General features: G+C 32.3%; 3 protein-coding genes across 5 annotated transcripts; 2 read left to right on the top strand and 1 right to left on the bottom strand.

Annotated features, from left to right (window-relative positions):
- The first annotated feature begins 1,825 nt into the window (after positions 1 to 1,825).
- LOC137829694 (uncharacterized) lies at positions 1,826 to 4,324 on the top strand. 3 transcript variants are annotated; one of them, XM_090305179.1, is made up of 8 exons: positions 1,826 to 2,097; positions 2,202 to 2,593; positions 2,720 to 2,803; positions 2,930 to 3,070; positions 3,169 to 3,234; positions 3,519 to 3,584; positions 3,725 to 3,784; positions 3,927 to 4,324. In XM_090305179.1, exons 2-8 carry the CDS (start codon positions 2,204 to 2,206, stop codon positions 4,116 to 4,118), a joined length of 999 nt encoding a protein of 332 aa, XP_090161305.1. In that variant the 5' UTR covers positions 1,826 to 2,097; positions 2,202 to 2,203; the 3' UTR covers positions 4,119 to 4,324. The 3 variants fall into 3 exon arrangements, with proteins under 3 accessions (XP_090161305.1, XP_090161304.1, XP_068492677.2); XM_090305178.1 differs by lacking the exon at positions 1,826 to 2,097 and having other exon boundaries at positions 2,111 to 2,593; positions 2,723 to 2,803; XM_068636576.2 differs by lacking the exon at positions 1,826 to 2,097 and having other exon boundaries at positions 2,111 to 2,593.
- Positions 4,325 to 11,003: 6,679 nt separating this feature from the next.
- Positions 11,004 to 12,399, top strand: IPT3 (isopentenyltransferase 3). The gene has a single exon (XM_068636575.2). It carries the CDS (start codon positions 11,311 to 11,313, stop codon positions 12,277 to 12,279), a length of 969 nt encoding a protein of 322 aa, XP_068492676.2. The 5' UTR covers positions 11,004 to 11,310; the 3' UTR covers positions 12,280 to 12,399.
- A 9,201-nt stretch (positions 12,400 to 21,600) lies between these two features.
- On the bottom strand, positions 21,601 to 22,280 carry LOC137829366 (uncharacterized). The gene has a single exon (XM_068636172.2). It carries the CDS (start codon positions 22,225 to 22,227, stop codon positions 21,817 to 21,819), a length of 411 nt encoding a protein of 136 aa, XP_068492273.1. The 5' UTR covers positions 22,228 to 22,280; the 3' UTR covers positions 21,601 to 21,816.
- Between the last annotated feature and the right edge of the window lie 158 nt (positions 22,281 to 22,438).

Below are 22,438 nucleotides of genomic sequence, written 5' to 3'. Positions count from 1 at the left end.
AAACTTTTCTCACACATCCACTCTAACATACCTTAATCCAAACAACCTCAACTTTCTTCACACTTCCACTCTCACTCACCCTCAACTTTTCACTCTCCTACACCCTCTAATCCAAACACACCATTAACAAATCCAAAAGGGAAATTTTAAGTTTCAAGAAGATGGTGCAGAAATAAAAATATGAAGTGGAGGGAAAAAAAAGTTGTTGGATTACAAATTGAAGCTTAGAGAAATACTGACAAAAAAGGAGGCAATTTCTTCGTACCTCCATAATTTCTTCTTGAACCTTCATAGAAGACGTGAAAACTTTGTCACTTTTTTTTTATCTTCTTTATTGATATTCCTCTCTTTTTTTAGATTTTCAAAATTCTGAATTCTAGCAAATTCGTTCTATATACATCGGGGCTCATATTTCTTTTTATCAAGAAATCAAAGAAGTTCTACAAAGTTTGTGCTGCCCAATTCATATTATATCTAATTGTATTTAAGATAAATAAATTTATGAGCGGTGTAAATTTAGGTTTTCATTATTTTACAAATTCAATTTTTCAATTTTTACACTAATTAAGATAAAGAAAAGATGGTTTTTTTATGAAATTCACATACATTCGGAGGACCGTTATAATATAATTTTTTATATAATTGAAGGCAAGGAGGAAAGATTTCACCATATCCTATTTGGAAAACAGGTTGATTATTTGGGAAACAGGTTGATTATTCGGGTTGTTCTATTATTATTATGGTAGGTATGTCACTTTCACTTTCATTACATTAGATGTGAATTTTCCAACAAAATAACAATAAAACTTTTGCAAACATTTTTAATCTGTGGTCTTTAAAATACAATATTTATTTGAATTATAGAATTTGAAAAGTATTTTTTGGATTCAAAAATACATTATGAACTCTAAAAATCGAAATGCATTACTCCAGTTAGAATTCATATCTATTTCGAATTCTAAGATTCGAAATATATTTTCTAGATTATTTTTTTTTTGGATTCAAAAAAACTCTTCATTAATTTTTGACCAAATAGTTCTTATAACATAAATCCTCACTTTTCCTTTCTAACTCATCTGGTACACTTTGTGATTCTTCCTCTGAAACCTCACCTCCTCTCCTCTCTTTAAATAAAGTTCTTTCATCATCACAATAATGTGTTACAACATCACAACATCTTTCTTTCTCATTTCTTTCTTTAAGAGTTGATCTTCGTGTTCCTCTTATTTTTTCTCCATTTCTACACTTACAACAACTTTAGAATTTGTCTTATCTTATTCTAAGTGATTGTTAAAATGTCCCAGTCAAGTGTAAGACTCCTTAAACTAGACCATTCAACATAATAGATATAGTTTTCTATAAAGTTTTAGGGAGTTATTGTATTTCTTTAAATGAGTTTGGTCTAGTTATCTATGGTTGTTTGTTTTTTCTATCTTTGAATTTTTCATAAAATAACAAAATTATTGAAGTATGAAGTGTTAGATTGATATAACTAATATGAATATTTCTTATTATGTTTATAATCTATCAATTATCTCTTGCATTAGAAATATTATAAATTATGTTATTGTACTAAATGACAACTATCTTCTAGTAATTAAAATAAAGTATCCTAATCTTATTTTTTATATATATTTTTTTTCATAAAGCATTATTATCCTAAATGACAACTCTCTTCTAGAAATATAATAAAACAAAATGACAACCTTCAGGAGATGTGTTTTTTCTTAGGGTACATAAAAATATTAGAAATCCGTAATTTCAAGTCAACAAATATTTAGGGGTACTTTCGGAATTTCTGTAACAAACACGGTCACCAGCAGAATCACAGTACTATTGGCAGCACTGCACAATGCACATTGCGTGAGTACGTACCTAGCCGGCAATAACAGAGCATCAGCATGCAGAGCAGAAACAGAGCACGCTCACTTTCTTACTGAAAACCCTACCGCGGTTACCCTTTCTCCTCTTCATTTCTAAAATATCTTCTTTTTTTTGTTAACAAAATCGAAACCACTATTGCTTTAGCTGTGAAAACATTGCAATATCGACACGTTCCTTGCAACCCTTTTTATTTACTGTGATCCTCTTCAGTTGGTAGTGTGAAAGTTCTTTCCTTTACCATGTTTTTTTAGTTACGGAACATGTTTACTTGCAGATGATAAAATTCTATTTCCCCCCTCTTTTGTCTAACTTGCAAGTTATGGAAGAGCAAAGTAATGAAGAGAGCCCTGTGCAACTAACATCCTGTGACACTGGGGGAACAACCAATGATGTCTCTCATTCAGCTGAGGATCATCTCATTCCCAACCCAAAATTTTTCATTGCAGCATCATCTGGAAGAAATGAGAGCCACTGGACTTGCTTTCCAAAACCATCTCATAACTATGTTGAGTATCTTTCAGAATCCTCAACTTATCTGCCAAACACTTCCACTGATTACATGATGGGAGTTAGTTATCTACCGGTTGGCAACATCAATGATGGCGACGTGGTTAATGGACCAGACAGAAATTTCTTTTACAATGATCCAGGAAAAGTCTGTGCCTTTAAGCCTATTGGTTCTTCAAGTAATGACCTTGACATTAAGAAGGTAAGCTCTTTAAATAAATATATATATGTGTGTGTGTATCAATTTAAGTAAATTAGTAAAGACGAATATCATAGCATAGTGGGTTTTATTTTATGTGTCCCTTGATTCCTTTATGTGCGTTTTCAGCAGGTGGGGTTTTGGAGAGCTGATGAAGGAGAGGAAGTGATTAAAGTCGAAACTGAAAGTAGTCAAAATTTTCTTTATGCTGAGGTCGGTTAATGTCTTTCCAGCATGCATGTATCACATGAAATGTGCCTACGGCATTTGTTAAAATATTTTGAAGATTCTGAAGTTTATGAAGTTTATGAAATGATTTATACTCTAATTTTGTGACAGAGTCATGCTTTATGGACAGCAGATTCTCTTGGAGATAAGCATAATGCTTTGCATGATCCAATGGTAATGGTTGGTGCACCTGCTTTACTTCCCAAATCAGGATGCAGCTCCTCAAAAGAGAAAGCACGTCTCACTGACCGTGTAAGTAGAACCTGCCATTTGTCTCAGTAATGGCTCTTCATCTTATTCCATTCCTTTAATACAATTGGGGTTCCTCACACATGTGATTTTCAATTTAGAAACGCAGGCAACGTATCGCTGATAACCTGAAAGCCTTACACGAATTGCTTCCAAATCCAGCAGAGGTAATCTGTTGTTTATGAATAAACATTAGTCAATCAAAAGGATGTTTCTATACTACGTTGTCAATTTATCATTAATAGTGTGACCGAATCACCAGAAATGGAAATAAACTGTTTCTTTGTGTTTTAATTATGAATATCCCGAGACATTCTCATCATGCTTAAGTGGAAATAAAACATTCTCAGAAAGTTTTACTTTCTGTACTGTTTGGAGTTACACACTTGCATAGCGCATTCATGTAGACTGAATCTTACATTTACTTACTGAACTAAATTTTAATTTGTAGGGAAGTCAAGCGTACATACTGGACGATATTATTGACTATGTCAAATATTTACAGCTTCAAATAAAGGTACCTTTTAACTCCTAATATTCTGATTATTATAGTTGTATTACACTGTAATGTCATAAAGGACATGCATAATAGACGTTCTCCAATAAGTTGGGACTAGATAGATGATCTGCTATAACTAAGGAAGTTGTTCCTTGCAGGAACAAAGTGGAAGTAGATTGCAAGAGGAATCAACTGCTATACCACTAGTTTTTCATGAGGTATACAATTTATAGTTCATATCAGTAAATACACAGAATCACTGTGAATTCATGTGTTTGCCCAAATAGTGATGCAATCAAATAGTTCCTCATATCAGTGTCAAATGATTGAGTGCATACCCTTCTATGTTCAACATTGCAGGGTTACGGTCATTATATTGACCAACAGATGCTGAATGAACCCCTCGAAGAGATAATGGGGAAACTACTTGAAGAACATTCTGCAGCAGCTGGTCAGCTACTGGAGAGTAAGGGTCTTTTCCTGCTGCCTATGGCTTTGGTTGATGATTTGAGTGAGGCTATGCAAATGTTTGGCGAGAGTGCCCTGGTCTGATAGAAGCTTTCTTGTATTTATTTTAGTTTTCATTATGGATAATTTCTACTAGACAGTGGCAGTAGTATGGTTTTTATCTTTGTGTTACAATAACATCTATGACTTCTTCCAACGTTCAAAACTTCTGCCAACTGAATTTAGCATAGTATGATTATTGTATGAAAACCCTACTATGTTTAATGATTAAGGTAACTGCTTTCATGTCCACACAGATATCTATTTTAAGACACTGACTATATGTGGTTGAATATGGTTAAGTTCATTTGACTGTTAATTTATTGTGATTGTAATATTCAATTCAAGGGGTATTAGAAAATGTGTTTTATGTGAAACACACACTAACTTCAACATATTAAAGCTGTAAAGAAATGGCTCATTATCCTTGAATTCAGTGCAAAATTGACTGAGTGCTGGCTATGTTTGCAGATGAACTTGCAACAATGGAAAAATCCATAAATTAACAAGTGAATAGAAACAAAAATTTCGTATATTCTTGTTAATCAAGTAGATCGCTATGGGTGACTTTAAAAGTATTATCAAATATGATATTTCATCATTTATTATATGTGATAATCTATCATTAGATGAGAATGTAAAAATAAGATATTTTAATTAAATTATTAAAATTGGTCACCATTTTACAACATTCATCAAATTGGTTCCTAAAGGGCAATTACTGCCAGCAGTTTGGTCCATGATTCATCTAGTGGAACTTTAGAGATTATACCACGTGTAATACATTGTTTTGAGAGTTTATAACAGTACTCTGTAGTCATGGTAATTTGGGAGCAAATAATTAATTCCTGTGGATATTTGTATTTATAATAGTAAGGTTTATAATGACAACTCTTAAGCTTATTTAAGATTTTGTATTATTAAACATCCCATTAAAACTTTGAGCTTGTGCCACTCCTTGCCCAAAGAGGTTCATTATATACCTGTTAAAAGTAATCTAACTTTATTAATAAATTATTATAATAAGGATTCATATTTTTCTTCACATGACCTGCATATTTACTGAAAACTTCAACCATTTTATCTTTGTTTAATCTTTCATCAAATAATAATAATAATAATAATAATAATAATAATAATAGTAACAACACACCATAAAAGTAATAGTAATGAGAATGATACCTTCTTATTCTAATTTTTTTTTATTAAAATAAAAAATAATATAGAAATTAAATAATATTTTCAATATTCAAAAGTTTAATTCAATTTTTTGATTCGTTGTTGTCGGAATAACAATAATAATAACATAACCTAGTGGATTAGAAGAAACCCATTGCATAAAAAAAGACAACATACTCTAATTTTAAAATACATATTTACTTTCATCTTGGCTCAAAATCATTAAATTTGATGCATTCAACCATCTCATGTCAAATGATTATGATTTTATTTGGTTGTTTGGTGTTATGTTTAAAGTTATAATCTTGTGTTTGGACAATCATACATATACAATATTTAAAAAGGTAATATCTATAATATACCTTTTGTTTTTTTATCTCTCTTCTCTTATCATATTGCATAAATATTTGAAAAGTAATATCTATAATACACTCTCTTTTTTTATATCTCTTCTCTTATCATATTACATATCTTATAAATCTTTTTTCTTTCTCTAGGCGTAGATAACAATTTTAGGTGCTCACGAAACATTTTCCTTTATGTTAAATTTTGTGTAAATGGTTTTAAGTCTTTAATCATGCAAGGTTATACAGAGAAATAATTTTGGATTGATTTGTTAAAGGTTAAGAGGGAAATGTTTTTAATGGATTAAAAATAATTTTAACTTATTAAAATGTTATTCTAATTGGAGGAAAAGCAAGAAGAGTTTTTTAGTTGATTAAAATCACATTTTAAGAGATTAATTTCATTAAAGTACAATTAATATACTTTAACATTTAAATTATTAGAACAATTTGTAATGAATTAAAATAAATTAACAACAATTGTTTGAATAATTTTAATGAATTTAAAATCCCAATGGATCCAGTCAAAGGTGGAGGAACATTTTAAAAGATTAAATTAAATTTTAATGAATTAATTTTGTTAGTTATATAAAAGAGTTATCTCAAACTACTTTGATCCACAAACAAATAAATTAAACATTCAAATCATTCAAACATTATTGGATAACATTCTAGTATGTAAAAATGTCAAATTATCAATCTAAATGAGTCAAAATCATTCAAACATTATTGGATAACATTCTAGTATGTAAAAATGTCAAATTATCAATCTAAATGAGTCAAACAGTTAATTGATCATTATGTTTTTGGACATTTGTTAAAATTTAAGAATATTGACTTCAACCACGTACTACTTACATCATTAGTGGAAAGGTGGAGAACAGAGACCCATACCTTTCATTTTTCTCTCAGTGAAACAATTGTTACTTTGGAAGATGTGGAATTGGTATTGGGTTTACCTGTTGATGGAGAGGTGGAGAACAGAGACCCATACCTTTCATTTTTCTCTCAGTGAAACAATTATTACTTTGGAAAATGTGGAATTGGTATTGGGTTTACCTGTTGATGGAGAGGTTGTCACTGGGATTACTAGTGGTGATTTAGTATCCTTGTGTGAGCAGTTGCTCAGATTTATACCACCCTCTACAATGATAAAAGGAAATGCAATTAATTTGTATTGGCTTAACAAGACTTTTCAGGAACTGCCACATCATGCAATCAATGATGTTATTGCTTAACATGCTCGAGCCCACATATTAACACTTATTGGGAGCCTATTGATTAATGATTCTTCAGGTAGTAAGGTACATTTAATGTATCTATTATTGTTGGCTGACTTGAACAACGTCAGGAATTATAGTTGGGGGTCAGATGTATTGGTTTCTCCGTATCGTGCGCTCGATCACGGAATAGACTTAATCAAGATAATATTGGAGATTGCACGGTGCTTTTACAGTGTTGGGCATCGGAACGCCTAACATGCATTTCTCCACAACTTCAACCATTGATCGATGAAGAAGTTCAACAAGGGGTTGGTTTCCCACTCGGGAAAATGTATGTTCGAGACAAGAAAACAAAGTTCTTAGTATTCCTTTGCTTACGTTAGGTGGACTTGGAGGGTGCATAGGACGCACACAAGAGGAAAAATTGTTCCACAAATACGAACAATGTTTGATGGCGTTAAAGCTAAAGAGGTTGTGACCAATATATAAACTAACATATCATTTTAACTTAAAATTTCATATTACTGATGTTTCAAACATTTATTTACAGTTTCTTTGGACTCCATATTGATTGGATTATGTTAAGTGTTTGATCACTATTGAGGTTTCCTCAATTGCACGGGTGGTAGTTCCTCCCACATGTTTAGCTACAGTTGAATTTCATCAGGTTGATAGGGTTATGCGTCAATTTGGATTTCGACAAAGTATTCCAAGTGACTCATTCAACCTTGATCAACTTCACAAAGAGGATATGAGAGGGTGAACTAATCGATATTGGCCACAATATCATGTCACATGGATAACTATGTGGAATCACCGTCATAATCGTCTAATTCACGGAAATCAGTTTAACGAAAATGGTCATTTGCATGACAAGTCAACATACATGCAATGGTACATCAATCATACTATCCGCTACATCTCGCCTATACAATTACAAAATTATATATTATTCTTCATTCACTCATCCAAAATTAACACATATTTTCAAAACATATGATATGCGACAGGAGACTACACAACCTCACTATCAACATCATGTCGGGTCTTCTTCTCAAGTTGAATCGTTTCAACAACAATCTTTTCGTCCACCAGGTGTTCAACCGACCCAATTGTTCCGATATACAGATCAATCTCACATGTCATTCCCGTCGTCATTCCATCACCACCTTTTAACTACTCAACATTTCCATCTCAACAACAATTTTTTGTTGGTCCATCAAATCCCTTTGCAACATCTACCATGACCCCCCCCCCCCCCCCCCCCCGTCCATCTACCTACAATTCAATGTCATTCATGCAGTATTATCGACCAACAATGTCTTCACAGGTGTTCGGAAATCTGAATGATGACAATGAAGTTGAAGGCGATGACATTCCACCTCCGTCCCCTCCTACCCTTCCATCCGAACAATAGCCACAAGGACACGAAGACAACAAAGAAGACCACCATATGGCACAACTTATCATAGATGACAACTTTTCATATATTTCTTTTTTCTAATAATGTATAAATTGTACTTATTTATCATTTTATAAATATTATTTAAACGTTACCCTTTTATTTATAATTGTATCAATTATAAATGTTACATCACGAACATAATTTTAATTTTTTAGAAACAACAAAAATATTTTTAATTTTAATAATATTTAAAAAACACTAAATATTTTACATTTATTACACAATCTATTTTTAATCCAATTTAATTTTAGGTAGCGACCTGATGCTAGCAGCGGAGGACAACGAGAGTGTTTTTGGGAGGGAACGATTGTGTGAAGGAATAAAAATAAATTCACACTATATTACATCGATTCTATAAGTAACCGATGTAAATTTCACTGATAATATAAAAATATATATAATTCAAAAGCACTGCATAATTTATCTCCAGAAATCAATGTTAAAGCATACATATTAAGTTATCCTCTCGCAACAGTTCCCTCTCAACAGACATATAGTATCATGACGTTGAAAATGTTCATTTCCTACTAGTGATAACAATAATATTTTAAATATAACTATGTAATGTTGGTAAAATGAATTCTATTTGATTTTCTTAACCATTATACTTTTTAAAAAATATTAAAGTGAAATATTTAATCAATACATCTATAGTAATTCCAAAAAAAAAACATTTATTTACTACGGTATTTGAAGACAATGTCAATGAATATATACTTACATTCAATATTGGGAATGGAATATATACTATGCCTAAATTATGTACCGCACTAATAGACAAAGAACATCAACAACGACACACACGAAGCCAAACAATTCTCACTGGAACTAACTCATTTCTTGGCATTACTTGAAAATTTTAGAGTTTTGGCTATTTTCAACTTTTAATTTGAGAATATATAACACTTGCTTCAAATATTATTTCTGTTATATATGAAGTGTTTTTGTTATTGTTGTATAATAAATACTCGTTTGGAGTATTAAAAATATTATTCTTATTCCCAAAAATATACTTTGTCCTCCTTATTGCTTGATTTATGTGAATATTTGATATCTGGAGCCAAAATAAGGTGTGCATTTATATAATTCGACCCTAAATCACTTGGGTGTAAACGAATAAGAATCTGTTTTAGGGTTTTTGGATAGGAAAAAGTAGTGTATGAGTGTGTTGGAGAAAATAATAGGTGGATTTATGTGATCATGGATTCAGAAATTATATAAGGATATTGAGATGGAATTTGGAGGGGAAAATGACGCTTCATACTAATTTGTATGGATCAATTCGAACACTGATCCATGCAACTATCGTCTGGGAATCTGAACCCATATATTGCCATGGCCAACCTTCGTTTTCATGCATCAAAATTAACAGCAGAGTTTGCTTAGGTCATGCTCCCATTTCACATCACCATTTCTATGTTATATATGCATGCAAGATTGCAAGATGAATATGGGGCACTAAACCATTTGGTCACTATGTGTGCAAGAACAAGACATTATCAACTAAACAAGTTTTTATGGCTAATGTAAATTTAATTTTATAATGAAACTCCACGCATGATTTTGTAAAGTAATAGAGAATATACTTGAAGAAATACGTTATGTTACTACACTCTTCTTATCCAATAATCAAATTTTATGACGGCTAATTATTGGAGGAGCCAAACAAATATTCATAAAAGAAAAAAAAAAAGTTGAAGCCACTAATTCAATTGAATCTTGTAATCTTCAGTAAAATATTCTTACCCACAGTGACATTTTGAAATATTGGTTCCAACACAAATAATTAAAGGGAGGAAATGTTCTCCCGTCCAACATGAACGAGTACGAAACTCATTTTTTTTGTGGTCGTGCTATTTGATTTACCAGTGTGATCATCGTGCTAAGTAAAGTTAAGCTAGTTATTTGTATAGTGCCGACTTCAAAGGAATATTCACTAAACCCTAACAAAAGTTGAAGCGAATAAATATTTTTTTTATTGAATTTTTTTATACATTTGAACCATGTAACCATGTCTTGGTTGAATTCTTACACACCTTAACGTTTTAAATAATGCATCTTTTTATCACACGAATGTTTGAATGAAGAAAGGTTGTCGCATCGATCCGACATGAATGAACTCGAACCTTTTTTTATATTTTATTTTCAAGTTAAAGAACACCCGTGTTAAGTCAAGTTAGTGGAGTCGATATTTGTATAACTTGTACATAAAATTTCATTTGTATATACTAATCCAAATGCCCCCAATTAAAATATAGTGAACCAAGAATTGTGTAGAAATTCATTTATTATAAAAGAACTTTGTTTTAATGTTATGATGCATGAAATATGGTCGGAAATTAAAATATTTGATCTTGATTGGAATTGGAAAGTAAGAGAAGAATAGTTTAGGCTATGATGTGAGAGAAGATGAGTGGAAAAGCTGCTCTAACCACTAAACGGTAGCTAGCTATTAGCAGAAAAGAGGCAGATACATGTAGAGACAAAATTGAAAAAAAACAAAAATTAGGGAATAATAAGAAAGACCTTATCATAGAGATATATATTCTTTATGCAATTTGGCGCTCCTTGCCATATAACCCACTAAGAATAGAACCTACCGTGCCCATTGGTTTAGCAGAAACAAGATGACTTTGAAGAGCTTGGTTGAGCCTTCAGTGGACCATTAACATTTGTATATAAATATTAGCAGAATATTTGACGACACCAAGTTGACAATCAATAATTCCTGTACTACTTTATATTCACCAACACAGAAACACAGAAACATAGAAACAAACGGAGAAAAACAGAGAGAGAGAGTTTTGACATCTTCCCATTTTGTCTACGCTATAAATACTCCACACACACACTCTTTCATCCTCAACTCACTACTACTTGAGTTGTTGTGTAGGCTTAATTCGGAAAAACCCTTGTGTCATTCACCTTGTATAATCAATCCCATCTTGTCTTGTCTTAGCTGCCTCAGCTTTTTGTCTAAAGAAATATTCTTTCTTCATAAATCGAGTTGATCTTGTTAAGTCACGATGACCATCTCAATGCTCATGTGCAGATTAAGACAACCCATAATAAACATTCCTTGCAGTGGGAAAAGACTGAATGTGAGACAAATTGAGAAAGAGAAAGTAGTGGTTGTAATGGGAGCCACAGGGGCAGGGAAGTCAAGGCTGTCGATTGACCTAGCCAAATGTTTTCCATCAGAAATCATAAACTCCGACAAAATTCAAGTCTACCAAGGTCTCGACATAGTCACAAACAAAATCCCAAAGGAGGACCAACGTGGGGTGCACCACCACTTACTAGGAACAATAAACCCCGACACAGACTTCACACCCACTGATTTCATTGACACGTCATCATCGGCCATTGACACCATCACCAGAGCCCAGAAGCTTCCAATAATCGTTGGCGGCTCCAACTCGTATCTCGAGGCCTTGATCGACGACGACGATTACAACTTCCGGTCACGCTACGATTTTATCTGCCTCTGGGTTGACGTCGCAATGCCCGTGCTTCAGTCCTACGTGGCGGAACGGGTTGACGACATGTTCCGTAACGGAATGGTTGATGAGCTGAGACCCTTTTACAGTCCCAACGGGGATTACTCTAGAGGGATTAGAAGAGCCATTGGGGTTCCTGAATTTGACGAGTACTTTCGGAGGGAGGAGTTTGTTGACGAGGAAACGAAGCAGAGGTTGTTGGAAGATGCGATTAAGGAAATCAAATTGAACACGTGGAAACTTGCGATGAAACAGTTGAGGAAAATTCACAGGCTGAGGAACGTTAAGAGATGGGAGATTCATCGGTTGGACGCCACGCCCGTGTTTCGAAGGCGTGGGGAAGAAGCCAACGAGGCGTGGAAGAAGGTGGTGGCGGAACCTAGTGCTATGGTCGTTGCTCGCTTTCTCTATGACTCCAAAAATAACCACAACGTTGTTTCTGGACTTAGACTGTTGCCACCTTCAGAGAATGTTATGGCTGCGGCAACGTGCTAGTTTTTTAGCTCTGCTTTTCTTCACCCAAGATTTTGTTCTTTTCTTCAGTTTTGGGGGAAAGCACCTGTAATCACTGTGCGGATAAAGAGTTTTATGAAACTAAATTCATACACAAACTAATCATTTTTCTTTCCTTTCATTTATCACACTCTCTGCTCACACTTCTTTTACTTAACGTCCCAACATAATTAATACTAAAAATTCATATAATAAAAATACAAAAGTCGAAATCATTTTTCATATAAAATAACTTGTCATTTATTAATTATACAAACGCATGTTTTAACTAAGAAACCTAAAATAAATATATTCCAAATTTTATTCATTAGGCTCGTGTGAGATAGGAAAATGAAGTAACAGAAAACAGATAATTGTAAAAAGTGTTATAATAATAATAATAATAAATACCGTTCAAAACTAATAAAAAACTATTACTTCTTTTTTTGAAAGTAATTGTATAATTTGGAAGAAAAAAAATAATATCATTATTACTTTTAAGGGTGAATGTTGCCTTTTGTAAGTAAATGTTTTAAACATTATTTTTATGAACGAATGGATGGTAAACTCATCACACTTGTCATATTTTGATTAAATTTATTATTACTTGCTTCTTTTTATTTATAAATACAACTTATTCAACCTAGAAAATATAACAAGAAGCACAGCAATTCTCATAAAAAAATATTTAACTCTTTCTATTAAACTCTTATAGAGATATTTTACAGTGTTCTATTTTATGTTATTTTTCAAAGGCTGTTCATAAGTTTGATAAACTTGTTGAATTCCATTAATTCATGGTCTTTTTTGCTAACACTCTTTCTCTCTATATGTAGTTAATGGGAGTGGGAGAGGTGCAATCATCGAGTATGAGAATTAGTTAATATAGGGTGCTATAATTTATTTTATTAATTTAAAAATACCATAAATCACATATTTAAAAAAAGAAAAACTCCTTATACATATATTCTCCAAAAATTTTAATCCAAAATATACGTTTTCAATCTAAATATTTATGTTTATAATTTTTTTTTAAATCTAAATAGTTTGTAAGGCTACTTCGATAATTAGAGACTAAATAAATTTTTGGTTTCTAAATTAGTTTCTATTATTGTTAAATGGTTTCTAAATTGGTATTTGATTAGCAACTAAGTTTTTTGCTACCAAATTTAGAATCTAAATAATTGGTAGTTAAAACCTTGGTTGCTAATTAGATACCAATTTAGAAACTATTTCACAATAATATAAACTAATTTAGAAACCAAAAATTTATTTAGTTTCTAAAATGGTCTCTAATTTAGTTACTATTGCAACTAATTATTTTGGTCTCTAAAAATTGGTTTCTATTTGATGATTTTCTTGTAGTGTTAGTGGTAAATTTGTTTAAAGCTTCAATGAAGAATGATATGTTAGATTTCAACGTGATTAAGTTTTTTGCTATTAATACTCGTAGTGGTAAAGTTCTTCGTCCTCTTCCTGTTAGATGGGAGTTTCCTTTACCATGTTGGGTTAAAATTAATACTGATGGGGCTGTTAGGAGTATCCTAGTCTTGTACTTGTATTTCGTTGGAGTATGAGGGAGTTTATTGATGTTTTCTCTGCGTTTCTTGAAGTTTAGACTGCTATTGTTGTTGAGTTATATGAAGTTATATATGCTATAGAGGAAGCTCAAAAGATGAGGCTTACTTACTAATGTTTAACTTGAATGTGATTTTGGTTTGTTTTGCGTTTATTGTTAGGACTGATGTTCCGTGGATGCTTCGTAATCGATGGAATACTTTTCTTAATTACTGTGCAAAAATCAGGTTTAGGGTTACTCATATTTTTTGTGAAAGAAATGTGTGTTGATAAGTTGGCTAATTTAGGATTTATTCATAGAGAATCATTTCATTGGTATAATAGGCTTCCATTTAGTCTGTTATTAAAATTCTTTATGAATAAGTATATACCTAAGTAGGAACTAATTGAAGGAACTAAGAGAAGGCAGAAGGTTGTAGAAAACTGATTGAAGGTAATTGCACAAGATTGTAAAACTGTTGATCTTATTCATTTTGATTTACTTCAATAATATATATAATAAAATTACTGGAAGCTATAAAATAGAAATACTAACAGGCCTGTAAACTGACCATTAATGCAATAATAACGGTAAAATAGTTTAAGGGTAATAAAATCAGAATTAATAACCAACATCCTCCCTTAATTCTGATTTGGAACAACCTTCTTGTCCCAACAAATCTCTTAACTTGATGAAAGCATGGATCTTCACTGGCTTAGTGAAAATATCTACAATCTAATCTTCTGATCTGCAGTATTCCAATTTGATCATGTTCTTCCCAACTTGGTCTCGCAGGAAGTGATATCGAATATCAATGTGTTTACTTCTTTGATGAAAAACTGGAGTCTTTGCAAGATTATTTGCAGAGACATTGTCAACATAAATCTTAATTGGAACATCTAGATTAAAACCAATTTGAGTCATGATATTGTTTTTCTCAATCGCCATCAATTCTTCATTCATAGCCTCTTGCCATTTAGGGTGTTGAATGGCATCTGCAAGTCTCACGGGTTCTGATTCTGCAAAAAAAGCAAAGTGAACTAAATCTCCATTGTCATCAACTTCATCATCAAGATGAAGGTGTACAGGTTGTCGTTGCTGCCTTCTTGGTCGCTCCATCATAGTTGCAATTGGAGTTGCAACTTCAGATTGAACTGCAGGTGCTTCAAGAGTGACTCCATCTTCCACATCATCGTTCAAAACGTAAATATATCATTTTTTTGAATCCATTTCAACTGTTGCATTCCATTGTCATTCCTCATCTTCGGCAAATGTAACATCACGACTAACAATCACCTTCTTTGTCATTGGATTGTATAGCTTGTATCCCCCATGCTTATATCCAATGAAAATGGTCTTCACTACCTTATCATCCAACTTCGATCTTGCTGCCTTGGGGAAGAACATAAGTAATTAACTCAAATAACTTCAAGTGTTGCACATTGGGTTTGAATCCGCTCCATGCCTCAATCGGAGTTGTGTTAACAACACTCCGAGTGGGTGATCTGTTTATCAAATATAACACACATATTACGGCCTCAGCCCAAAAATAATTTGGCATACCTTTCGCTTTAAGTATGCTCCTCGCCATGTCCATGATTGTTCTATTCTTTCTCTCGGCAACTCCGTTGTGTTGAGGTGTGTAGGGACATGTTATGTTATGTTGCAACCCAAGTTCTTCACAGTGCCTCTTGAACTCATTAGACTTGTACTCACCTCCTCCATCACTACACACCATCTTAATTTGTCTATCACTCTGTCTTTCAACAAATGCTTTAAATATTTTAAAGCAGTGGAATACCTCGTCCTTGCTTTTCAATAGATAAATCCAGGTTTTCCTAGAAAAATCATCAATAAAGGTTAAAAAATACTTATTACCCCCAACTGATGATATGTTCATCGGGCCACGAACATCTGTATGAACAAGCTCCAAAGGAAATTTCGCACGCCAAGGCTCCTTAACAAAAGGTATCCTGTGATTTTTTCCAAAAATGCAAGCCTCACACAATTGATCAGGGTTATGAATATGGGGTAAACCATTCACTAAATTTCGTTTGGAGAGATTTTCCAAACTCTAAAAATTTAAGTGCCCAAAGCGTAAATGCCACAACCACGATTCATTATTCATTATTGCATTCAAGCACTTGAAATCACCCATATGAATATCTACTGGAAACATACGGTTTTTTGATAAAAAGGTTTTAAGAATCTACCTTTTTTTATCAAAAATTGAGAATTTATTTTCAACTATGTGCATCACGTAACTCTTTTCGGCCAGTTGTCCCATACTCAATAGATTACTTTTCATATCAGGTACATAGAAAACATCATAGATGTACCTGTGATCATCGTTCTTCAATGTGATAAGAATTCGCCCTTTTCCAGTCACTGGAATGAACTTGCCATCACCAAATTTCACTTGTGTGCGAAATGAGTCATCCAAATCTGCAAACAGCTCCTTCTGACCACACATATGATTCGTGCAACCTGTATCCAAATACCAAGTCTGATTGTTTGGAGTTTCATTTGATGTGGCTGCCATTAGTACTGCATGATCCTCTTCATTTTGTTCGTGATTACTATCTTCTTGAGCACAATTGGCAGCATGATTATCACCTTTTGGTCTGCACTCATTTGCATGGTCGTGTTTATGGCAATTATAACACTCAACATTTGATTTATTATAAATTTCTTCTAGTCCTAATGGCAGAGTTCCCTGCGCCAAGAGTTATTTAAACTTGGATTGTGATTGGAACCAGTGTTGTTTTGCTCAACGCCCCATGATTCTGGCCACCACGACCTTTACTACAATAAGTACCATGTTTATGATAGGAGCTACCAATTGAGGCTTGTGTTTGTAAAGCCTGTTCAATTGGTTTTTCAATCTTATTGTCATTCATCCGCTGCTCATGCGCTCGTAGGGAACCAGACAATAACCTTACTGTCATTTTTGAAATGTCGTTGGCCTCTTCAATTGTGGCAACAACATGTTCAAATTTGGGAGTTAAAGATCTCAAAATCTTCTCCACCTTTGCCTGCTCCAAATGTGTTTCACCATTGGTCTTAATGTGATTTGTTAAGACAAGAACTTTATTTATATAGACATCAACAGTCTTTGTGGTTTCATCTGCAGCAGTTCATATTGGCGTCTTAGGGTTTGAAGACGCACCCTCTTGATCTTGTCATCACCTTTATAATTGGTTGACAAAATTGTCCAAGCCTCACTGGCAGTTGTTGCTCTTTCTATTTGCTCAAACGTCTCGTCATTCATCCCTTGATGGATGAGATACAAAGTCTTATTGTCCTTCTTCTTCTGATCACGATGTGCTACTCGTTGCGTCTCAGTTGCATTAGCCGCTAATGCAGACACTCCACTCTTGACGACATCCCATAACTCATGATAATCATACAAAACTCTCATTTGCACACACCATCGATTGTAATTTTTTCCATCAAGCATAAGGACTGATAATTGGGTAGAGTTCATGATAACAGATTAGCTCTTGATACCAATTGTAGGAACTAAGAGAAGACAAAAGGTTGTAGAAAGCTGATTGAAGGTAATTGCACGAGATTGCAAAATTGTTGAGCTGATCTTATTCATTTTGATTTACTTGAATAATATATATAATGAAATTACAATTAATGAAAGCTATAAAATAGGAATACTAAGAAGCCTTTAAACTGACCATTAATGATGCAATAATAACGGTAAAATAGTTTAAGGGTAATAAAATCAGAATTAATAATAATAAAATATGAATTAATAACCAACAACCTATGTATTTTTTTTAACATATGAATTTTGATTTAGTCCTCCATATATTTTGTATTTTTTTTTAATAATACTTTTTTTTTTGTGACGACAGATGATTGTTGTTACTTGATAAGTTAGCCTAAGTGATATGTCAAGTTGTATAATGATGTCTAACATTAAAGCTTGTATATATAAAATAAAATTAAAAATTATATCAATTATAGATAAAATCAAATTATAATATATAATTGGATACTAATTTCATTTTACACTCTAAGTACTAATATTGTATTTTCGTGTCCTTTGTTAAGAATTTTTCAAGTGGTTAATTGAAAATAATAAGAAAAATTGGTGTCATACCATAAAGTTCTGTGTGATGGCATAAGTTCATTTTTTGAGCAATCACACTTGAATTTTCCTGAATGATAAAAAACTATGCATGTGATGAAAGTAACGCACTAAAAAGTATTTCATTAAATTTATTTTCAGTGAATTATCTTCCAAGTTTTAGGACTTGATGAAGTAAAATTTGAATGAAACAAACACAGTCTTAATATTTGATTTGTTGGTATTGGGATCCCTTATAGAAAAAGAACGAGAAAAAATGATTCGACCGTCTCTGACTTTGATAAGCACGACGCAAAGGAATAATTTGAGATATGAAACGCGATTGCATCTTCTTCTGGTTGTGGAGACTATGCACTGTTAAAAATGAAGAATAGTGTGCACTGCTCACACCCTTTGAATAGATTCCATCAAATAAAAAAGTGCTTTATCTCCAATCCAAACGCATCCTTACACTTTCTTAGCATCTTCCATTTCAGTGTCCTTCAAATCACACCAATCGCCGCTCTTTCCGTACCATTTTTATTTACATATATAAATTTTATGCATCATTATTAAATATTTCTTTTTTCAATTAAATTACTAAAATTAGAGCATCATTTTCAATCGTTGAAAACTCACGCTAATTTTTAAGATGCCACTTCAATAATGATTGCAAAGTGCACCCTTTTATAGTTACAAACAAACAAAAATAATAAAAAAAGTTAAAATAAAAACAAACAAAATGAAGCCCCAGTTTTTGGTTCAATCAAAACTTATTCTAATTGAATAAAAGGACCATGATATAATTTTCTTTTTCCAAATGGTCCAGAGATAGTTTATCCTTTGAAACAATATTGAATGAACATTTGGCTTTATGTTGTTCCTCCAAAATATTGGCTTTTGTTTCACTGTTGGGTTGGATTCTTAAATAGCTCAGCTTTTGGTCAAAACAGTGTCCCACTGTCATTCCAAACGTTTGTTAAACAAATAAAATTGAACGACACAGTGTCCCTACCTCAATCCTTAACTATGTTATTGCTCCTATACACCTATAAAATCACCTTATATGCCTCATCGATGGACATTTTTATTCCTTAAACATGTAATTAGACTTATGTGTGTGTGAATAAGAATATTTGTTCTGAAATATTAACTCTTTTAAAAAAATTTAGTATCACAGAAAATTATTTGCAATCAAGATATATCTTCAATTAAAAGAATTGCCTATAGAATAAAAAAGAGAGGCTAAAGTCAAAATTCTTATACTCAAAAAATCTAGACATCTATTTCTCTCTCTCTCTCAATAATCATATACTCTTCATTCATACCATTCCTTTTTCTTTAATTTATCTGTTCTAAACAGAGTATGTAACTCATTTTTAATCATAAAATTTAAAAATGAAAAATAAAAAAAGTTATTAGTAAATAAGAGTTAAATGAAATTTCTAAAAAATCATTATTATATGCAATTACTATGTTGAAATAAAGGTATACGAATAAAAATGAATAATCATGGTTTGGTATCCGTTATAAAAGAGACATTGAAATTTCTATCGAACGAGACAATACTAAGTATATAAGATATGAAAAAAAAGAGATAAATAACTCACAAGATTGGTGATGCAAGGTGATTAAAACAAAAGGTATATAAGCATTACGTTGAAAAAAAAATATATAAATAATAACTTAGATTATAAAGATATAGTTAGAATATATAGTAGAGATAAAAGTGAAGAAAAAAAGAAATTAAAAAAAATGGGGTTAAGGCAGAAAAGAACCTATTCTTAGAGCAAAAGTGTTTCCACTACATGATTATGCGTTCTTTTCCCATATTATATATCTTTTAGATCAATGAAATGCAACCAAAAATCAAAATTTTCGAAAGAGTATAAAAACAAGAAGATAATGTTTTTATATAAAAAAAAAATATTTTCTTTAAAACCTTATATTTACTTATAACAATAAAACTCAAATCCACTCCCTCCTTTTTCTCCACTTCACCCATTCACATTCCTAAAAGAAAATTACCATCAAACATTTACCAACATTCCTCCACATAATTTAAAAATTAATATATTAAATTGTAAAATATAATTTTATGTAAAAAGGTCTTATTCAAAAATAATAGTGTGATTTAGCATATAATAAAATACTCAGAATTTTTAAATTATAATGAATAATATAAAAAACAAATACTTTAAATTTTAAAATTATAATAAAATATTTAGCAACATATTATTGCATTCATTTTATAGCTTAAAAACTATGCAACCTTTAAATTTTCTTGCATGATATATAAGAGATTAGATGCTTATAATGTATATTTTACACATCACATTTTCATATAATTATGAATTAGATGGTGGTGATAGGTTAAATAGTTATTATCTAGTTATGGATTATACCATTATTATATACTTTGTATTAGACGATTATCGTGTATTATGTGAAATCTACTCTATATATATTTTTGCTTCTAGCTTACATTCATGTTAATGAAATGATACAATTATTTTTTCTTATATGGTATCAAGAACCTCTAATGGCTTCTTCTTTATCTATCATGCTCAATTATGAAGTTTTTTCATCTTTTAAGTTTGTTGGATTGGTGGATCATGGTTTTCTCATTCGCAAAAGTAAACACTTTTATATCCTTGACTTGAGTGATATTGATTGGGGTTCTAATGTTGATCATCGCAAGTCAACTACTAGGTATTGTATTTACTTATGTTCAACCTTGTCTTTTAGTCTTCCAATAAGTAGAAAGTGGTATCCCACAATAACACTGAGATATGAGTATTATTGTGACTCTTACTGAAATCAAATGGTTATCTTTTCTTCTCACATAAATTCGTGTTTCATCCTCTGTTCTAAAGATATACTTTGATAATTTGAGTCTTGTTTTGCTTGCAACTAATCTCATTTTACACTCTAGGTTGAAACATTTTGAACTTGACATTTACTTTGTTCGGGATAATGTTCAACAAAAACAAGTTTAGTCATCTTTTGTTATCAGGTTGCTAATTTACTTATTAAACCTATTTATGTGACCTCTTTCCTTATAATCATGATAAACTTATTGTTGCCATACTTTTTATTCTACTTTTTTGAGGAGTGCAAAAGAGGAAAGAGTCCACTCGTCATGAATCAAAGTGAACATCGAATTTAGGATGTAACTGCCCAGCTAGGAACACTGTCATCGTAGAGTAAACACCATGTCATGTAAGTATAATTTTGTAAGCACTTCACATTGTCTTTCACTCTCTGGCTAGACCTGCTACAAAGTTGTCTAAACAATGATTTATCCAATAGCCTCAAACTTTGGTTTAAAGCACTATCTAAATTTATACTAACCGTTTGGTTTATAGTGTGCCACGCTTAGGAAGATGGATCAGAGATTTCAAAAGGGTCGTGGCTTCTTCTGTATTATTATGTCCTTTCCAGTGTGAGGAAGGGTTAATATTGTTGTTCGGAATGTAAAAGTCTCTTTACAGATTTGTTTACAATAAGCAATACCTCCCTACAGTAAAGAAAAAGAGAAAGAACGATTCCTTTCTTCTACAGTTGCGTTTGATTTTGCCTGGGGAGGGAACTTTTCACGAGTTTAAATTTAAGACATGATCAGTAGTAATCAAACAATAGATCTACGTTTTTGTGAGCTGTTGGCAAATGTCCAATAGCCTTGTATCTTAGTAATATCTATCTTTATTAGAAAGGCAAATAGCAGTTCTTTTTGTGGCTCTTTATGAGAGTATTACAGTACACTTTGTTTCTAACACACGATGCACAGGGAACGAATCAGAGGCCATAACCATAAGTTCAACCCTTAAAACCGAAGACAAGATTTGATTCTTTTCCACTACTTAAATTTTCTGGCATCAAAACGTGAGTTTGTCAATTATATTGGCCCACCGCACGAGTAAGTGACGTTACACGATTCTCCAATCATGATTGAGTACTGATGCAAAGGTTTAGTAAGGAAGGGTGGCAGTCGAACTAGGACTTCACATACACATTGGGTGTCTATTTCCTTAGCCCACCGGCAACAGTTTTCTTGAAGAGTGTAGTGCTGATTACCCCTATGACCATGATTATCAGGGGATGGAGAGGGTGGAGGTGGTGGTGTTGCGGTGAGAGGCAACCTTGCACAAGCATAGCTTACTAATGCTAGTTGGGATAAACAAAGTGGATGAAGAGATGGTGATGTCAAAGGATGAATTGGTGGCGAAATTTGACTCTCCATCTTTGGCACAATTGCCAGAAATGTCATAGCAAGAGCTATTAAATTGAAAACCTTGACCCTCTTCATTTTGTATCTCTTCTCTCTATCTTCAGTTCAGTTAATAGGAACCCTTAAGTGTCTTAAGAATTAGAACTGCTTAAATACTTGCAGATTCATGAACTTGTTCCAAGTAGGTTGTTAATCAGATGAATCATGATTTTATAAAATGAAATTACCAAGAAGATGAGTGAAGATCCTGCTTGCTTAGTTACTATTTCTGTATTTCTCATCCATTTAG

This window comes from Phaseolus vulgaris, chromosome 7 (genome assembly GCF_051622355.1).
Source record: "Phaseolus vulgaris cultivar YP4 chromosome 7, ASM5162235v1, whole genome shotgun sequence".
In the NCBI taxonomy this organism is placed as follows: Eukaryota; Viridiplantae; Streptophyta; class Magnoliopsida; order Fabales; family Fabaceae; genus Phaseolus; species Phaseolus vulgaris.
Note: the sequence above shows the minus strand (reverse complement) of the source record. Positions and strands in the feature narration are given on the sequence as shown.